The sequence below is a fragment of the Chelonoidis abingdonii genome, chromosome 25, assembly GCF_003597395.2.
Source record: "Chelonoidis abingdonii isolate Lonesome George chromosome 25, CheloAbing_2.0, whole genome shotgun sequence".
NCBI lineage: Eukaryota > Metazoa > Chordata > Testudines > Testudinidae > Chelonoidis > Chelonoidis abingdonii.
Genome location: NC_133793.1, coordinates 3,220,061 through 3,239,012, shown reverse-complemented (window position 1 = coordinate 3,239,012; position 18,952 = coordinate 3,220,061). Strand labels below are relative to the sequence as shown.

General features: G+C 45.5%; 2 protein-coding genes across 6 annotated transcripts in view; one reads left to right on the top strand and one right to left on the bottom strand.

Annotated features, from left to right (window-relative positions):
• Positions 1–686: 686 nt before the first annotated feature.
• ADPRS (ADP-ribosylserine hydrolase) lies at positions 687–5,271 on the top strand. 4 transcript variants are annotated; one of them, XM_075060733.1, is made up of 6 exons: positions 706–751; positions 861–1,103; positions 1,759–1,966; positions 2,075–2,259; positions 3,212–3,312; positions 3,898–5,271. In XM_075060733.1, the coding sequence occupies exons 2-6, from the start codon at positions 1,057–1,059 to the stop codon at positions 4,188–4,190; spliced, it is 834 nt and encodes a 277-aa protein (XP_074916834.1). In that variant the 5' UTR covers positions 706–751; positions 861–1,056; the 3' UTR covers positions 4,191–5,271. The 4 variants fall into 4 exon arrangements, with proteins under 4 accessions (XP_032622643.1, XP_074916834.1, XP_032622645.1 ...); XM_032766752.2 differs by lacking the exon at positions 861–1,103 and having other exon boundaries at positions 687–804; XM_032766754.2 differs by having other exon boundaries at positions 719–1,007.
• A 6,704-nt stretch (positions 5,272–11,975) lies between these two features.
• The window catches only part of COL8A2 (collagen type VIII alpha 2 chain), a 137,859-nt gene continuing 130,882 nt past the window's right edge, over positions 11,976–18,952 (bottom strand). For both annotated transcript variants that reach the window (XM_032766750.2, XM_032766749.2), the window contains exon 3: positions 11,976–14,325. In XM_032766750.2, the coding sequence (XP_032622641.1) occupies positions 12,404–14,325 (1,922 nt within the window). In that variant the 3' untranslated portion in view covers positions 11,976–12,403. The remainder of the gene's footprint in view (positions 14,326–18,952) is intronic.

Sequence of the window (18,952 nt, the reverse complement as noted above, 5' to 3'; positions counted from 1 at the left end):
ACCCCCCCCCCCGCACACTCTGTTCTACCCCAGGGGTGTGAACCACGCTGCCTAAACTGCCCCAGGTTAGTGGCTTTCATGCAGCAGGCGTGTAGGGGAGAGAATTTTTTTTTTTTTTTTTTTTTTTTTAGAAAAAAAGCCTGTCACTTGAAAACTGCCCCCAGTTGGTGCTGGCTGGGGGCCTCAGGTGCAGGGCCAGTACGTGGAACCACTTTGAATTCATTCTTTTGAAATAATTAGATTCCACGTTGACTGTGTTTCTTTCATATTAATCCCAGGTCACTGGTCTTGTTTCTCTTACTAACACCACCACCTAGGGTGACCAGACAGCAAATGTGGAAAATCGGGACAGGGGGTGGGGGGTAATAGGAGCCTATATAAGAGAGAGACCCAAAAATCAGGACTGTCCCTATCAAATAGGGACATCTGGTCACCCTACTGCCACCTAATGTATTACTAGTGAGGCATGTTCCTCCACTGCTGTAGTTCATGAAGTTGCTCCTCTGCAGTTAGTGACAATTTTTAATCTCTCCCAAGGCCTGCTAAGAGAGCTGAGCGTCTGGAAATACAGCCAAGTCTTTTACACTCCAGATTCACAGAGAATTCCCCTGGCAGTAGAGAAATGGGATTGGGATTGGGATTCTAGTGGAGCAATAGCACCTCTTGCTGTTTTGATGATCATCTGGTATTTTTGCTTTCTCTTTCAGAAATGCTCTGCTACACAGATGACACAGCCATGGCCAGGTGTGTGGTGCGGTCTCTGCTAGCCAAGGGAGAATTTGATGAAGTTGATATGGCCAGGAGGTAAGGAGTTACAGTCAGCACAACAGGGAGATCTGTGTTGCTTTTGCAAGTGATAGTGAGTGAAAGCTAAGCACCCACTTTGAGCTGTTCCCGTTCAGTCCAGGAAAGTGGAGAGGAATTCAGTCTGAAGTGGCCGCCTATTTGTGTGGAGAGACTGAAAAGAGCAGTGGCCCCAGTGCTGCAATTTGGCCTGTGCCTGCAGGGTTTGTGCCATTCTATATTCTCATTGACTTGAGTGGCATCTCAAATCTTATGTTGAAACTAAACAGGGGGGACACTGTCAATGTAACATTTATGTTGTAAGCAAACAAGTTTGTATAGTTTTGTTATTAAAAGCACTTCAGTTTTTCAGAATTATTCCCTTTCTAGTTTACTTATTGCTTGGTATGCCGGTTCCTTTTTAACGCTTCCCTGAGCTTTGAGCAACAAAAATCTTTGAAGTCAGTTTGTTTTATAGTCCATTTCCCATTCAGATATTTGGTGCTGTGAAGCATTTGGGTTTCAAATGGTGAGAGGCAAAGGTTTAATTATTTAAAAACTGTCTCCACTGGACTTGAACAAACAATATTTCTGCCTGCCTGCCTGCGACTAGGAAAAATGTTTCCAATTATTTTTTAAAGTATATCTTAAAACATCAAAAAGTCAAGAGCTGAAACCAGTGATTTCCACAAATAGATATAGTCAGTACAACCACATGGTCCAACCTCTGTTATCCTCATCCACCCAGGTCTTTTCCTCTTCCTCCAGCACATATCTGTACAGCACCTAGTGCAGTGGGGCCAGGATACTTGCTGAGGTCTCTGGATGTTACTCTGATGCAGAGAATAATAAGGCTTTATAAAAGCTTCTTTCAAAAAAAGATTTTAGTAGCAGAGCAAATGTAAGTTGAAACGGTCCCTTTCCAGTGTGGTTTTTCTAATTCCTATGTAATTGCTGTTGTTTTACCTTTGGCAGATTTGCTGAGGAGCACAAGAAGGAGCCAGATCGGGGCTATGGGATGGCCGTCGTCAACGTGTTCAAGAAACTTCTGAGCCCCAAGTGCAGTGATGTGTTTGAGCCAGCCCGAGTGCAGTTTAATGGGAAAGGCTCCTACGGGAACGGTGGTGCTATGAGGGTAGCAGGCGTTTCGCTGACTTACCCTGATGTTCAGGATGTGAAGAAGGTGCATTACAGGGAGGTTGTTCAGGCACTGGGGCTCCCAGATCAGGATGGGGTTTGGTGATTCTCTTTCACTCTGGTTTCCTAATGATTTTTTTTTTTTAATCCACAGTTTGCGAAGCTCAGTGCTGAGTTGACCCATGCCAACTCACTTGGCTATAACGGAGCCATCCTGCAGGCTCTGGCAGTGCACCTTGCCTTGCAGGGAGAGCTCAGTTGGGAAAGCTTCCTGGAGCAGCTGATCGGCCACATGGAGGATGTAGAGGCAGATGATAAATCTTTGGCTGATGCACGAGCGTAAGTAGGGCTCAGAGAGTTGCATTGTGTCCTCCATATGGAATTTGGTCTAGTTCACAGCAGTGTCGTTCTCTTGACTCTGTACAACTGTCTACGTAATGCCTCAGATGGCATTCTGTCCTGTCTCTCGATGCTATTCTGTGCATGGGAAGTGTGAGATTTTCCTTCATGTCATTAGGCTGTGTTTTGATTTTAGCTGCATGGCGTTTCCTGTGACTGGGGTACTCATATGTTTGAAAATACAGACTCTTTGCCTCTCTCTAGAACCGGCCTGCTTCTTGCCACGCACTCAGCTGCCATGAGCACATCTCCCAGTCTGTCCTGGTGTGAATGTCCTCGGAGTGAGGAATGAGAAATTCCCCCAGGTTCCATTTCCCTCTGCCTCTCCCCCTCAGTCCAAACCAGTCCCTTTATGGAGGGGAAGAGTGTGGTCATGATTCATAAAAGCCATCTAAGCAGCTGAGATATTGCTCTGCTGGCTGCATGCTGTTAGGTCCAGCTTCTCCTCCCTGTCCTGTAAGCAGTTTGTGAGACTTCAGTTCGTCCTCTCCCATATCTGGCCTTTCCAAGAGAGTGGACTTGCTGCAGACTGGTAAGATGGGTTCTTTTCTCCCCTCCTCTGAAGCCCTCATTCATTCTAGTTTGATGTGCACTCAGAACAGCTTTGCTTTGAGGTTCTTGCTTGTTCTCCGCATATGTACAGGAGGTCTCGATAGACATGGCCATGGTTCAAACACCTGGAAATGTGGGAAGATTCACTCCTACGGCCACATGTTCATAGCCACTAATGTTTCTTTTTTCGGAAAGTCTTCGTCCCTGGGAGCCCTCTGTTTGGACACCTCTTCATAGGCTGGGTTGTATTAGATCAAAACGTGCAGCTTGCTCTCTGGTGGCAGGAAGGGAGAAGTCACCGGAGCAAAGCATTTGTTACATTCCTATCTCTTGTCTCCAGGATGGGTTTTGAAGAATTACCATTTTCAAGACGTCTTAAGAAGATCAAGGAATTTTTGGAGCTTAGCACCGTTCCAAAGTCGGATGTATTGCTTGAGTTAGGTAAGCACCTTTCTTCCTACAGGGATTCAGGAAAAGCCATGGGGCAGGGCCAGCCTAGGGAGCCTATAGTTAGTGGTTTCCTGGACTTCTGCCTCTTGCTCACCAGACCAGTGGGGGTTGGATGTGTTGCAAAAACTGCATGTTCAGCCCTGTGGAAAGAGTAAGTGTGTGACCTGCTCTGCAGTGACTCCCTCCCCAAGGGCAGCCTATCTTTCCAAGAGAATAATAATGCTGAATTTTCCAAGATCTCATCTTAATGACAGTCTATTAGTCAAATCTTCCTTCTGGACACCGGGCAACCCAGTGATGTTACAGGTTAGGAGTGTGCATGGGCATAGCTGGGAGCGTGTTCCCAGACTGGAATGGTAGTGGGGTGCTGATCGGGAAAATGACAAGCGGAGAGCATGGGATGGAAAGAAACTTGCATAGCATCTACTCACACTTCACCTGCATTGAGCCAGCCATCTTGGAGTTTGAAATTGGCAATGAGATGAGCTCGTGAACTAAAGGGAAGGGATTCTGTTGTGGAAGGTTAGAGATATAACAGTCTGCTTTGTTGCTGAATGTGGTTGGTTTCATTAACAGGAAATGGCATTGCTGCTCTGGAGTCTGTCCCCACTGCGATTTACTCTTTCTTGCGCTCCCTGAAATCTGACCCAGATATTCCCAATCACTACAACAACCTACAGAGAGTCGTCATCTACTGTATCTCGCTGGGTGGAGACACAGATACCATAGCTACCATGGCTGGAGCCATTGCAGGAGCTTATTATGGGGAGGAGCAGGTACCCCTGTACTGGGAGCAGAGCTGCGAAGCTTTTCAAGAGACAGAGATGTTGGCAAATAGCTTGCATGAACTCTACTGCCAACGACTTTGAGCCACAGAAGTGGTGTCTTGTGCCAAGGTTAAAGCGTCTACCTCTGTCTCACTGATCAGATCCATGGCAAATGGGTCCACCTTGTCTTTAATGATCTGTAACCTGTCCAACTCCAGAATGGCACTTGCTGTCATGTGTCGCATGGTAGAAGTGAGACTTGGACCTTGTTTTTCTGTTACAGTTGATCTGGAGGGTGCTTGCACAGAGCTTTGGACGATGGAATTTATTGTCCCACCAAAGCACAGAGACAGTATCTGGTTTCTGATGAGATTTCTGCTTCTTACCGAGGCCTTTCCTCCTGTCAGTGTCTCGTTCTGTCATACGACTTGTCCAAGCATCAAGTGGGGTCTAAATCCAGGAACCAGCTTCCTGTCCTCTGTTTCCAGATTCCACAGACTTCCATTCAGATGTTCACAGCCTAACCTTCAGGAAGCACTTGGGTTGCACCGTACCCATAAAGCAATTCTTTTGTCATCTTTACTCTCTGCATTACACCTGTGCCTAACTCCTTAAACTTTCCATTGCCTTATGCACCAGACTGCGACCTTCCAGAATGCTGCTCTTGCTCTGGTTACTCTCTCTCCTCCCAGCGCCTAATCTGTGCTGTGCTATCCTTGCACCCCATTCTGCACACCTGGTGTCCAGTGCATGTGGCAAGGTCACTAATAAACCAGTGGGAAGAGATGTAGTAAAACCTAGTGGTACCTTAGGTCCAAATTTTAGACCCATTGAAGTCAGTGACAAAAATCTGATTGACTTCAGTGGGAACAGGATGCAACTCTAATTGCTTTCAACCTCTGCACCTGATTGGGATTGTCTAAAAGTGGACAGAAGGGCGATTTCAGTTGAGAATTCACGTCTGTTAAGAAAGGGCTCATGTACTAGGAGACCGTGCAAAAGGTAGATGATGTATTAGAAAACAGTGTTCTGCAGTGGGATGTTTAAAAACGTGCCCAGTCAAGCAGGCAGAGAGGAAATAATCTGAGTCTGTATGCCAGCTGAATTGTGTAAATAATGTGTTTTGAAATGTCTGTAGTAATTATAGAAAACAAAGAAATAAAAACCATCCTGTTTGCAGGCAGCTACCATATGGAAATGGGTATAAATCCAAATGTTCCAAAGATTTTACTAAAACTGAGAAGTGAACACATTACTAATAGGGGGCTTATTTCCTGCTGATGTCAGCAGAAAGTTGTTGTGTACGTGTGAACAATTTGGTTGTAATTGGGTTATTCCTCACCTTTCCTCTACTTTACTTCCCTAGAGTACCAATCTATTGCATGAAGCTTTAATGGATTTTCCGAGTATACACATGACTTTGTCGTATAAATATGTGGAATTTACAGACTCTGCTGCAGATCTGAAAAGTAAAACATCATATCTTAAGAGATTCTGCAAGAGACTTCAGAATTTTCAAGGAAGACATTTAAAAACAAATCTTCTGTTTAAACTGATCTTGTTTTTCTTTTGAATGGAAAGAAGTTGTGGAGCTTGCACAGGTTAGCTTTTATAAAGTTTAGCTTTTCCTAAAATAGGATTGGAATGTGTTTTTCTTAAAAGTAATCCAGTCACTTAGGATCATTGAAGGAAAATACAGGAACAGTGGCTAATTATCAACGCAAAGGAGTTGTGTTGCATAAATCAGTCATTAGCCTAGAGACTTATTTGACCTCAGCCTCTTTAGGTACCAAACTAAAGTTTGGACGACTTGGACAAAGAGATGTTCTTTATACGTGCTTCTCCTATGGAGCCTTTCCTAGCCGGGGTAAAAATTCCTGGCCATTCAACTGTAGCTGAACTTGGAACCCAGTAGGGAAAATCTTTATGCATATTTGCACAGACTAATTGGACTGGAGCCTGTTCTCCAATGGTGGTGTATAGGGATGGGAGTTTCTGGTGTGGAAACCTTGTGAATCAGTGGCAGGCTCTTGAAGTGTTGCAGTGAAAATGACAGCTCAGCTGCAGAAGGCCTTGGTCGTCTTCTATGTCCTCTTTCACAGCTCTGCCAAGCAGATCCTGCTTTTTTTCCTGTGTCCTTTGACGTTCATGCAGAGCACAATTCATCTACTGGTAAAAAGCTCAGCGTGCTTCAACCAAAGCAGATGCTAGTCTGCTGGCAGCATTTCCCATATGTCCAAACACCAGTGACCAGACAGGCTCCCAGCAAAGAAACTGCACTCAGACTTGTGTAATGCCTGTGATGATGAGTCAGTAACATCACTGGAGCTATGGTTGATGGGCTGAGAAAGGGATGTGGTCTTCCTGTTGTGTTGAGGCACCATTTATAAATCTGGCTCCATTACTTCCCCAGCACCTTCCCACATTCTTATTGGCGCTTTTGAGGCTTCCCTAGTATCAAATTTGCTCCGCAGTCGCCTCCTGCAAGCTGCAGTCAGCTTGGTTGGAAACTGCCCTGTGGGTGTCACCTGTAGTTGTAATTTGCCAAGCCTGGCTCCACCTGTGAAGCTGGAAAACTGCAGGAGAGTATTGAGTTTGTTAGCAGGAGCCGAAAGATCTGTGCGCTCTCCTTGGGTTTCTTTGTTATACTATTGCAGACAGCTTTGAATTTTAGCACTGCTAGTTATTCCAGGGCCAAGGGCATTTAGCCTTTACACTGTGTTAAGTGCAAAGGTGTTTGTGCTGACGCCATCGCAGTATGGGATTTGGGAATGATCCTGATTGTGTTTTCCCAGATCTTGCCTCAGCAGTTAGAACAGTTCTGACATTATCCTTGCTCCCATCTCCCTTCATGACTGATTTTGGCCTTTACTGAGCAGCACTGGTGAGGGAGGGTACAAAACTAGTCCGAAGTGCACTAATGTGGTAATTTTACGGTACTTTTACTAGACCACAGCTGCACTTTAAATGCCACCTTTGGGCTTTATTGTATGTAATTCTATTTAGAGTTTTACCTTCTGCCTATATATTTCCATATATAGGGGCAGCCAGCCCCTTGTGAGGCTAAATTACAAGGGGAATCATAGGAAAAGTTTTAGGCTATTCTTCTCCCTCCTCCCCTCCCCCCTCCACGTCTCTTCTTTCAAGACTCAGTGTGCAACTGCATTGCTATGGTTTCTTAATAATGTTTCTCCGGAAAGCAGGTTGAAAACATTTCCAGGTCAATTAGTGGCATCTTGTGAGGAGCTGGACTTCCTGCTTCATTTGCAGTAAGTTTAATTCTTGAAATCTGCTGTAAAAACTGTTCTCACGATGGCTGCTTTTGTTTACAAGCAGTGAATGGTGCATGTGTCATGGTAAAAGTGGGTAACGCCTGTTAACAATAGAAGGAGTTCAGTGCGTCAGTTATACCGTGCATTGTGTGGCAATTGCATGCCCCAAAGTATTTCAGTGCTGGAGTTTTTGCTCCAGAGTTTTACTTGTAGAAAATACTTGCAGTAAGGAGCAATGGATGGAAAGGAGTCAACTGCTGGAGCCTTGCTGCTAGAATCAGTTCAGGTTAGTCTGTCTAGTGCGCCAAGAGTGTTCTGGGAGTATTAATAAGATGCACCAAGACGACAATTTGTCTTACACCCCTAAATGTAATAAGGTTTAAAGGGACATGTCAACTTAAAATTCACATTTCTGCCTGGAAATGTTTCACTGGCTATAGTTAACATTCCCAATTAGGAGACCTGAAAGAGATCACTTAATAAATATTGTTTCCTTAGTGCCTCTGGCAGCACTTCATGTAATAGTCAGTTTCAACATTTCTCCTGCATAGTAAGCCAGTCCCTTTTGTCTGTGGAGAGAGAGAGTTTTTAAAATAAGGGAATGTGATTATAAAAGCACAAGAAAATAGCAGTCAGAGGACTCAGAGGCAGGGTGGTATCTAAAACTACTTTTAGTGATTTTTTTTAATTGACTAGCTTTCAAAATGTTATTGCTTAAAACAAAACAACCTTCCCCCTCACCCCCAAAGAAAACAAACTGATGGAATCAATGATACTTAAAGCCCAAAGAACTGAGCTCATTCTTTTTACGGGGAAGAAGGTAAATGGGTAGCATAGTCCATATAAATACTGGAATTTGTTATGGTGGCAAGGATGGTCATAACCAGCTAGCAGAGTCTGGTATTCTCCATAGTTTTGGGAAGCTTGAATAGAAACTCTGCATTGTTACTTAAAATTCCTGTCTCCTTCCCCATTTTAAAAGGCACATGTACTGCTCTCTCCTTGAGAAGGAGCTTGGGAGTGACGGGTGAGCTCCTGGCTTTGGGTTCATTTTTCATTTCTAGCAAAACCCCATTTTTCCAGGCAAGGAAACTCCAGCATGCACTCCTGTGCCTGAAATTCCTCAACGTAACAATTGCCAGGTAGAAGAGGAAAAAATGTTGCAATATTTGGAAGGCCCCAAATTTCACCATCTTCCTTTAAGAAACTTCTGGACTGTGGCAGTGAGGCAATGTGGGATAAGTTTTTCCTATGTTGATCAGGGAGCAGGATAGATGCCATCTCCTATTACCATTCTCTCAAGCCAAGTCTGAGTTGAGTGGGCAACCTGGAGGTGACAGGCTTTGAATGAAAGGTGATACTCTCAGCCTATGCCAGTTGTGCGATCTCATTCCAGTTCCTAGGGGACAGTTACTTACGTTACCAAAATCAGCCCTCACCTTTGCCACCAATCCCTCCGCTCAATGGCAGTCTTAGCAGATAAACGATGGACTGAATGGGCTATGAAGGTTTAAGTACCCCTTCCTCTGGGTTCACACTGGTGGGATGTTGCAGGGAAACATGTTTCACTGCCAGTGACCAGGATGTGTTCCTGTTGGATGAAGAGAAGGGAGGACTTCCGTATCTAAGGCTGTGCATATTACAAAGGAGAGCTCATAGGGCAGGCAGGATGAGCTGAGACCTATGATTATGACCAGACTTATACAAGGGTATTTCAGAAGTGGTACTTTGAATACAGAAGCTTCGTCTTGTGGTTTGGGTGCTGGCTGCTGCTACAGAAGGTGTGGGGTCAAATATGAGCTCTGACATAGACTCCTTGAGTGAGCCATGGATTATTCCCGTGCCTCGTCCCCAGAACAATGGGCTATTAATCTTCCCTATGCCTGTTCAGACTGTAAGCTCATGGAGCAGGGGTTGTCTCTTACTATGTGTAGGTGCTCCTGCAATACAAATAAATTGTAATAGGACAAAGGCACAGCTGAGATGATCTTTTATACAAGAAGTTTTATTGATGTTGTGTCAATACAATCAAGTACTGTAGTTTTAGTTCTGAAGAGGCCAGTTTCCGATCACAGTCAAAGAGAAGGCATTTTCAACCAATTTTACTATGACAGACAGTGCACGTAATAGGTATTTTTACAAAACTAAAATCCTCTATATACTAGGTTAGAAAAGAAGATACTAGAGGCAAACTTTAAAAAAAAAAAAGTAAGAATTTGTATATAAAAAATGCACACTGTAATGTAATTTTCATAGTTAAAAATTGACAAACTTCATTCATCCCAACCATTTTTTTGTGTGTGTGTGACTGATACCAACATTCCAAGTGCTCACAGCCATGACAGAAAATAAACTTTCCTGCTGGCAAATATCACATACTTCAAAAGAAATCTTCCTGACAATATTGGGCATTCTGAACACCTTCCCTCCTTCACCCTGTACATCGTTTCCTAGCCTCCCTGTGTGTGTAATATCCTTGTCATTCAATTACTGTGTAAATGTAACAGGTTATAGAGCTGCAGAAGGGTGATTATGGTTTCTGCTCTGCACATGAAGGGAAAGTGAAATTGCAAAATATTTTCTACAGAACTGAGTGAGTTAACATTTGCGTTTGGTTATAATGTGCATTTCTGTCACTGTTTTTGCCAGCCAGAACTAGAGGATTGAATTAATAACAAAACCAAACCAGGACTGAACTGTAGGTTAGAACACAGTATAAATAAGTTGCTTTGTTGAGTAAAAGGCTTAAACTTCTGCCCTTGAGTGAATTTTCAACTGTGTGGAAGTTCCTTACCCTACTGCAGGTAGCATATGTAAGTTACCATTTCTGCCTCTGGCAGTGTTACATGGTACAAGGAGTGAGACCTCTTTGCTCTGAAATGAAGGGGTCTGCTGTATTATCAATTTGAGTTCATTGTGGTTCTCTGCAGGAAAATACATTTAAACTAAGAAGACAAGCCCCACGCCGGCACTGTCCTTTCAAGTATGGATTTGAAGAGAGGAACTGAGCTTCTCTTCTTCAACTTTTAGGTCTTTACTTTATGATTCCTATTTCGAATGGGAAATCAAAGAACCGATTACCAAAAGAATCTGGGGCGTGAAGGGCTCTGACATTCTTCTGCCTTCAAGAATTAAAAACATCTGACAGAATTCAAAATATCAGGCTGTATTTGTCTTTGTTAAAAGTTCCATTGCTTCATAACCTGCTCTTGTAAATCCGAATAAAAACTAAAACAAAGGGGAGGGGATACCTAATTCCAGAAAGATTCTGTCTGAAATGTTAGTCTGTGGAATTTTTTCCTATTTTGTAATTCAGGGATGGGCGTGTTTGTGTAAATGGAAGCCCTGGATGGCAAGAGACACAAACACAGTGTAGTTTAAGAAAAAAAAATCTGTTTAAATAGTTTTATCTACAATAAATCTGGAGAATAATATTAAAGTCACATTCTTTTTCTCTCTCCCCTTTGGCCATATTACCGCCATCATGGACATTTGAGAATAATGAACACTGAGCTATTGCCTGAATGAATTTCAGCTATTTTCTTAGGCACATGTCTTTGTAGAAAGGAATTCAGTGTATTATATGTGGCTTAACTTCAACATGTTCTGTCTACCCAGGGTGAGAAGAATCTCTTTAGTAACTTTTAAATGCAATGGTCAGTAGCCATTTTACCTTACCGCAAGCTGCAAAGCAACAGGCTTCAATTGTTTCAGTTTGCAAAGGCCAGAGCAGCCACGTGGTCAAGAGCTAGGCACACCAAAAGCTGTAATAAACCTTGTAACCCATATTCGGCTCAATGACATTTCAAGCATTATTGAGGCAAAGTGGTAACAGGACAAACATGAAATGAATTTTTTTTCCTAAGTCACAGAAACCTGCATGGAGACCAGTGCAGCTTTCAAAGATACATATTGCACTATGCTTGTAAATAACATTGTTGAGTAGATAATAGCACCATTGTAAAATGAATGCATGGAAAGTTAGACTGAATGCTTTTTTTTTTTTTTTTTTAATAAGTTCCCCAAGGGGAAGGAAAAAAAAGTGTGCACATCCTGAAAGAAAGGTAGACATTAAAAGTAAGTTGTCCATAAATGGCACCTTAAAGAAAGCAGAGCTAAACCTTCCATGAAATCAGCTAGTAGCAATGTAAGCCATGCTTGCAGCGCCATCCTTGGATTGTCAGATGATAAAACATTCATAAGCCCAAACAAGTCTGAGGGCTACAGAAATATATGTGATAGAACTGGTCCTTTGACTTGCTAATGCAGGAATTAATACAAGGTCAAGGAACATTGTTCATCACAGGAGGTCCCAAATTCCCCGAATGGCTTTGGAGTATATTTGGCACCCATCCTATTGCCAGGTGCTACTAATGTTCTTTTTTGTTCCTAAAGATTTTTTCTTAAATATTTACTTATAAAAAGGTGCTTCTGCAAAGCGATCCCCTTTTGATGACTAAATCCACCCACCCTGATCGAATCCGAGAGACTAATTCAAGCGCCATTAAGATTGAAATGTGGGGAACTGATTGATTGGGAAGGTGATAGTCAATCCACCAGGAATCTCCACTGCTCTAGAGATTTGAGATAGCCAATCCAGGGATCCTAAGCAAACGAATATGCAAAATGGCTTTATTTATTTAACTAGTACTCAACAGCGAGAACACAAGGGCACTTGATTATAAACCAAGAAGGATCTAGATTCTTCAGCTTTCCTTCTCTGACTTAAAGAACAATGTAGTTGCATAGCTAGATCCTAGCCAGCCTGAGTTAGTTTCTGTGTTTGATGTGCAGTCACAAAGGTAAAATTTATTCCAAAGACACCTCTCCCACTTGCCCCCCTGAAACAACAGAGACTCCTTTCCCCTTATCCACTTGACTCTTTGAGTGAACAGTGTGAAGTGAGGTCCTGCGCCAATGACTTGCACGTTCTTCCCAGTGATTTCTCTTTTTTGTATTTCTTTTATTTTTTAAAAAAAAATATTAAAAAAACAAGACAGTTTATGGCTAAAGTGGGTAAAAAGGGGAAACACCCAACAGCTGTTATGTGGGGCAAAGCAGGAAGCCGGAGAAGGAGGAGTGGATGTATTCTGTGGAGTACAGCCCATTGGCTTGGTCCGAGGGCATTTGGACCCAGACTTGGTCATTCTCTTTGAGTTCAAGCACTGCGCTGCCTGAGGCTTGATCCAGGTAGCCTTTTTTGTACTCGTCGTAGGTGTATGTGGCGGGCACATTGTTCTTATAAAGCGCCACCCAGACGTTAGTCCCTTTGACGTGCACATGGTAGGCAAAGTAATAGATGCCGGAGATGGGGCAGGTGAATATCCCAGTGGCTGGATTGTAGGCGTTGTGCCCGTTGTACAAAGTCCTGTCGAATTTGACTGGCATGCCAGAGGCTGGGAACGGGGAGGTCAGGATGGCGGTGAAAGCAGGTGCTATCCGGGCAGAGAGCTCCCCTTTGCCATACTGCGGTTTCCCAGGCTTACCATTCCCTAACACCGCTCCTTCCACACCTCCATCCGGCAAGTGCAGCCCAGCGATGCCTGTCTCGTCGAACACCCCTGGTGCCCCGGGGGGACCAGGCGGCCCTGGAGGTCCTGGGGGTCCATTTAATCCACGTGTCCCAGGTATTCCAGGTGGGCCAATGGGTCCTGTAATGCCAGGCTCCCCTACCTTCCCCTCCCCTCGAGGGCCTGGGAGGCCAGGTTCCCCTTTCAGCCCTGGTAAGCCTTGTGGCCCCATGGGACCAGAAGGGCCTTGGAGGCCTGGAATACCAGATGGGCCCCTCAGGCCTGGCTGGCCTGGAATTCCTGCATCTCCCTTTGGTCCTAGGCTACCTGTTAACCCTGGCACCCCAGGAACTCCTGTGAACCCTGGTTCTCCTTTTGGCCCCGTGGGGCCAGGTGGTCCCTGTGACCCAGGCAAACCTCTCTCTCCAGGTACCCCTGGTTTCCCTGCAAAGCCGTTTGGCCCTTGGTCTCCACGCATCCCTGGGATTCCTGGGGGCCCAGGCAGCCCAACCTCACCTTTGAGGCCTGGCAGTCCGTATTTGCCTGGCAAACCCATGGAGCCCGGCACCCCGGGGGGTCCAATGACACCCTGCGGACCCTGCTCACCTGCTTCCCCATCTATGCCTGGTTCCCCTTTGTCGCCAATGGCTCCTGGGATCCCAGGTTGCCCACGATCTCCTTTTAAGCCTGGCAAACCTGGTTTCCCATAGCCTGCAGGGCCAGGTAAACCGGGAAGGCCACGGATACCAGGTTCTCCCTTTGGCCCCATGGGGCCTTGCATACCTGGAACCCCCCCGACGCCCGGGATGCCTATTCCATCAATCCCTGGTGGACCCCGGGGCCCCATTGGCCCAGGTTCCCCATTGATCCCAGGGGCTCCAGATGGGCCCGTCTCGCCTTTCCCCCCTGGAGCACCTGGTAAGCCATCAAACCCTGGTTTCCCAATGCCGTTTGGCCCTGGAGGCCCAGCAGGGCCGGGGGGTCCTCCATTTCCTCGGGGACCCGGAAACCCTGGCTTCCCAATGCCATTTTCACCCTTTAAGCCACGCTCCCCCCGAGGCCCTGGCTCCCCTTTTGGCCCAGGCTCACCCCGAAATCCTGGTAGCCCTGGAGTGCCCTGCATGCCTGGTTTCCCATTGACTGAGATGCCTGCTGGCCCAGGCAATCCTGGCGGGCCAGGTAATCCCCTCTGCCCTTGCTCACCTCTCATGCCGGGTTCACCTTTGAGGCCGGGCATCCCTTTCATACCTGCCTTTCCTGGGAGCCCTGGGATACCTGGTTTGCCAACACCAGAAAATCCAGGGGGGCCAGCAGGGCCTGGCTGGCCGTGAAGTCCGGGTTTCCCAGTGCCTGGTTTTCCTGGATAGCCTGGGGGGCCTGGAGGTCCTCTTGGGCCTGGTTTTCCTGGGGGGCCTGGCTCCCCTTTGAGATCCATTGGCAGGAGCGGTGGCATGTCTGTTAAGAGCAAGAGACACCAAACCCTTACTGGGGAAGTGAGGAAAGGCCTAGTGCTTACCCACTACCAGGAGAAGCAGCACCTCAGTGGCATGAGAGGAGAAGCCATTGTGGCTAGTGCTGGGTGTTAGTGAAGGCACAGCCCAGAGCCTCAGAAGGATTTAGGAGGCTAACGCCAACTGATTTCAATAGGATTTAGGTTCCTAAATACCTTTTGAGGCTCTGAGCTGTACCGCCTTGAGATATTGCTATAAACTCTCCCGCTGACGTTGGAAATTAATATTTGTGAAGCACTTTGAGAGTCTGAGATGAAAGGCGCTCTGAAAGCCTGGGGATGGGGTATCATTAACTATACACACCCAGAGGCTCCTTTTGCTTTAATGGTAGGTTGTAGCAATGTACGTTAGCACCAGATGAAAAAAGGCCTGTTCAGATACTTTATCATTCATGGCTGATTTAGAAGTAGCTAAAACATGTCCCACCGGGTACTTGAACATTAAAGGGGGAGTCAGACCAATTTGCTAAACCAACTATGGGGAAAAAAAACTGAATAGAGATGAACAATTCAGACTCGCTGTGCTCAAGGTAAAGGCAAAACGAAAAGAGTGAAGCTGTAGCTTTTACTGAGACTAAAGATAGTGGCTTCACGGATGCCCTGCTGTCTAGTTATCAGTGGGGTGGCAAGGCTAATAGATACTATGATATTCTTTGGAGTGCGGGCTAACTCTTGGACATTTTTGATAGTTTCAGAGGGCTCCTGTGCTTCATCTAGTGTTATCATTCTGGAATCTTCATTTGCAAATAGTAACAAGCTAAGATGTTCACCAAATTCACAGATGATGCAAAATCAGTGTTTGGGTTGGGAAAAAAAAAATCTATGACTTAGTGTTATTATTTCTGTTGATATTATAGTAGCACCTAGAACCCCAAACAAGACTGGGCCCCTCACTGTAACAAACACCTAGAACCCCAACCAAAACTGGGCCCCTCACTGTGCTTGACACCATCCAAACAGCTAGTAAGCGAGATCATGCTCAAAACCAGCTTACAATCTAAACATATAAAATAGTCATAAAGGAAGGAGTATAATTAAGCCCATCAACAAATGAATAACTGAGGCACAAAGCACTTAAGGCCCAGTGCCTTAAAGGTATTCAGACTCGTAAGGCCATTGAAATCAATGCGCATTAGGTGCCTAAATATCTCTGAGGATCGGGACCAAAGTGGCTTGGTCACAGAGGAGGGCTTGGCAAAGGTGGGGACTGACTCCACATCTCTTTAGTCCCAGTGCCTTATTCACAAGCCTGACCTTCCTCTAGACATGCATCGAGCCAAGCAGTGACAGAGGAGGCTTCACACACTGCCCCACCCCAGTGAGGGTAAGGCCTATTGTTGCAAATTGGCTAGCCTCCAGGGTCCCTGCTAACCCTTAGTTTCTCCATTGCCAGTATGGCCAAGCATGCCAATTAGCATCAGCGGTGAGGGTGATATTTAGGGAGCTGTTTTTACATGTTCCCTAGGACCTGAGGACTCCCCGCGTCCCCTCCAGTCATTCATACTGGCTACAAAAGAGCCATCAGCTGGTAATGGCTTTCAGTGACTACGGCTCTGGGCTGGCCTCGAAAGAGTGTGTTGGCGATGAAAGGCACAGCCAAGATTAACAGTGCCTTACCACCAATCCACTGAGTGACTGAGCCACCCTTAAAATCTTGGACTTCTCTAGTTCTGTAATGGTTTTCTCTTACTAGGCTGACTACAGTGCTTTAGGATATTTTCTTGGTTTGTCATTTGTGCATTCACGCAAGATGTGTCTGTTTTCACTGGCGCAGTCCCGCTGCCTATGGAGTGTAGCATTGGGGAGGAAACTTTAAACACACTGATGTAGACAAAGTCAAGTGCTGCGAAGGAAATGCAAAAGCAATCCCATCCTGGACTGATTCAGCATAGCTGGGAGTAAGTAGGCCCTAAGCATGTGCCATTTAGAGAATTATAGCGGTTTTGCAAAGGGCCATAAGAAAAAAAAAGAAAGGAAAATGCATCAGAAAAGGCGATGGAAGTGTAGAATTGCTGTTCACCATAGCTCGGTACAATTGGTGCAGGAGCAGAGGAGCCCAGGCATGGCTTCACTTCCCACTTGAGAAGTGGGTGAAAATTTTGACTGGCTCTTGTCCGAGGTAGGTTTAATAGAAGAGATACTTGATGGTTACTTATACATGTTTCTAAAAACAAGTTTCAGAGTGGTAGCTTTGTGAGTCTGTATCAGCAAAAAGAACAGGAGTCCTTGTGGCACCTTAGAGACTAACAAATTTATTTGAGCATAAGCTTTTGTGGGCTACAGCCCATTTCATGGGAAGCATGCAGTGGAAAATACAGTAGGAAGATAGATATACACAAAGAACATGAAAAAATGGGTGTTGCCATACCAACTCTAATAAGGTCTGCCTTAATCAATTAGTCTCATTAGAGTTGGTATGGCGACACCCAGGACCCAGGCAGTGTGAGTGCCACTGAAAATCAGCTTGCGTGCCACCTTCGGCACATGTGGCTCCAACTGAGATGAGGGCATTGTGCTGGGCGTTGTTCGTACACAAAGCAGAAGACAATGCTAGCATGAAGAGCTTGCAATCTAGATGGACAAAGGGTGGGAATGGAGAACTAACTTGCTGAAAGTCACACAGCAGAGCCGGGAGAAAAAAAAAGAACCAATGACTTCTGGCCCTGTCCAGTGCGTTGTCCTCTGCACCACACTGTCCCTCAGCCAAAGTTGGCTTTGGGTCATGGCTCCTGCCATCAGCCAGGTTCAAACCAGTGACTTGCATTTGCGGAGTACGGCCTTGCACAAAGTTCTCCCACGACCAGCCATATAAACCACCCAACTGTTTGCTCCTAGTTTATGGACCTATACATGGGCTACAACCCCAGTAGGGCACTGTGGGGAGGAAGGAGGAGCATGCAAACTGTGTTTGGTGGTTGGAAGCTGCTGGATGGGAAAGTTGATGCAGCGGCACGCTACGGAGTCACATTGCACTGAGGACAGACATGGAACAAACAGAAAATGAAAGAAAGATGCTGGCTTCTGATTGCTTCTCATACTCCGCAAGAGGAGAGTTTTCATTCTCCGCAAGAGAGCTGATCATGGATTCTCTAAGGCCTGCAGCCCCACAAGTAACCGTAGGGAGAGGAGGAAGTTGCATCCCACCCCCGCCACCATCTGAGAAAAAAGCTTCAAGCTACACCCACTGCTTTGCTAGAGCCCACTAACCCATGGGCAGACAGATGCTCTGAATGCCAGATGCTGGACGCACAGGCCTAGCTGTCGCGCCTGGCTTTAGGAGGAGTTGTGAATGGTAAAAGCTAAGGGAGGGTCTGGGGCTGCCTGGTTCAATGCTCTGGTTGCTCAATGCTGAGGTTCAAAAGTTCCAGGAGAGGGAGGGTAAAAGAGAAGTGAGTGCTGGAGAGAAACAGACTCTGTGTTGAGAACAGAGCCAGGTCCATCCCCTGGAGACTGAGGAGTCAGTGTGCTGAGTGAGGACATAAAAGCAAGGAAACCATGGGGCTGGCTGGATCTGCCAACACTGGGAGATTTTGCTCAGTCAATGGGGAAAGATTACATGAGATTTAAGGCACAGGCGGTAAAAACGATAAAGGCAGCAGACAAGGCCCCTGCTAAGTATCAAAGGGGGCTTTTCCTTTAAGCACAACAATTAGCACTGGGCATTTCAACCAAGTCTGGAAATGTGGTTATTTTTCTTTCGTTAATGGAAACATAGTCAGGGCTTAGGCTTTCCTGAGCTTATCTGCATATCAAAGACTTGCCCACATCCTCTGCTCTAATAGAGGTCACATGGTTATCTTGATTAAGGAAATACTTGTCTATCAAGACATCGCCACTGGATTTCTGCAGCCGAGAAAAAAGAAAGATTTAAACCGTGTGCTTAGGCAGATTTCTGGAAAATATCTTCCCAGGAAAATTATTTCAATATGTGGTTTTTTTCTTTTCTTCTTGTGCTGGATGCTATGGTTTGTAAGAATTAGTTTTCTAAGTCATTTCGCATGGAATCAAAACATGGAGATACAGCTTAGCCCATGAAGGAGGGGACAGGGAAAAAAAAAAAACCTCACCAAAAGAAAAAGCCAGATGTGAGTTGCCAGCTTGTAGGCAGCCAAGAAAGCAGACAGGAAAACCAAACCGGGGACGTTAGCATAGAGAAATTGGGACATTAGAGCCCCAACGGTATCCAATTTCAGGAGACCGTGTCTTACCACAGACGCATGTCTCAGAGAGGCTGCATTTCTCAGAAATAGCAAGGGGTTATATGCTCCCCTCTGTGTATGAGCAAAACTACCATGAATGCTAATGGAAACAGTCACTTGGGAGTCTGGGAGGGAAAACAATAGACAGAGCCTCTACAGAAGGTCTCGCCTCAGGTCCAGAGGGAAGGTTTCAACCTAATTCCAGAACAAAGGAATTTTCAGCTCAATGGTCCATCTAGCTTGGTCTCTGACAGTGGCCAACATCAGCTGCTTCAGAGGAAGGTGCAAGAAATTTAATAATGGCCTGTGAGGGAATAATGTGCCAATGAAAAGAAGTTTCTTCCTGACCTCAAGCAGACAGGGGTTGGCCTAT

What these genes read in the sequence shown, in the direction of transcription:
- ADPRS (XM_032766752.2), top strand. Translation starts at nt 710, where the DNA reads ATGCTCTGCTACACAGATGACACAGCCATGGCCAGGTGTGTGGTGCGG. An exon ending in ATGTTCAGGATGTGAAGAAG is followed by an intron (nt 1,967 to 2,074) that starts GTGCATTACAGG and finishes TTTAATCCACAG; the next exon opens with TTTGCGAAGCTCAGTGCTGA. An exon ending in GGATGTATTGCTTGAGTTAG is followed by an intron (nt 3,313 to 3,897) that starts GTAAGCACCTTT and finishes TTTCATTAACAG; the next exon opens with GAAATGGCATTGCTGCTCTG.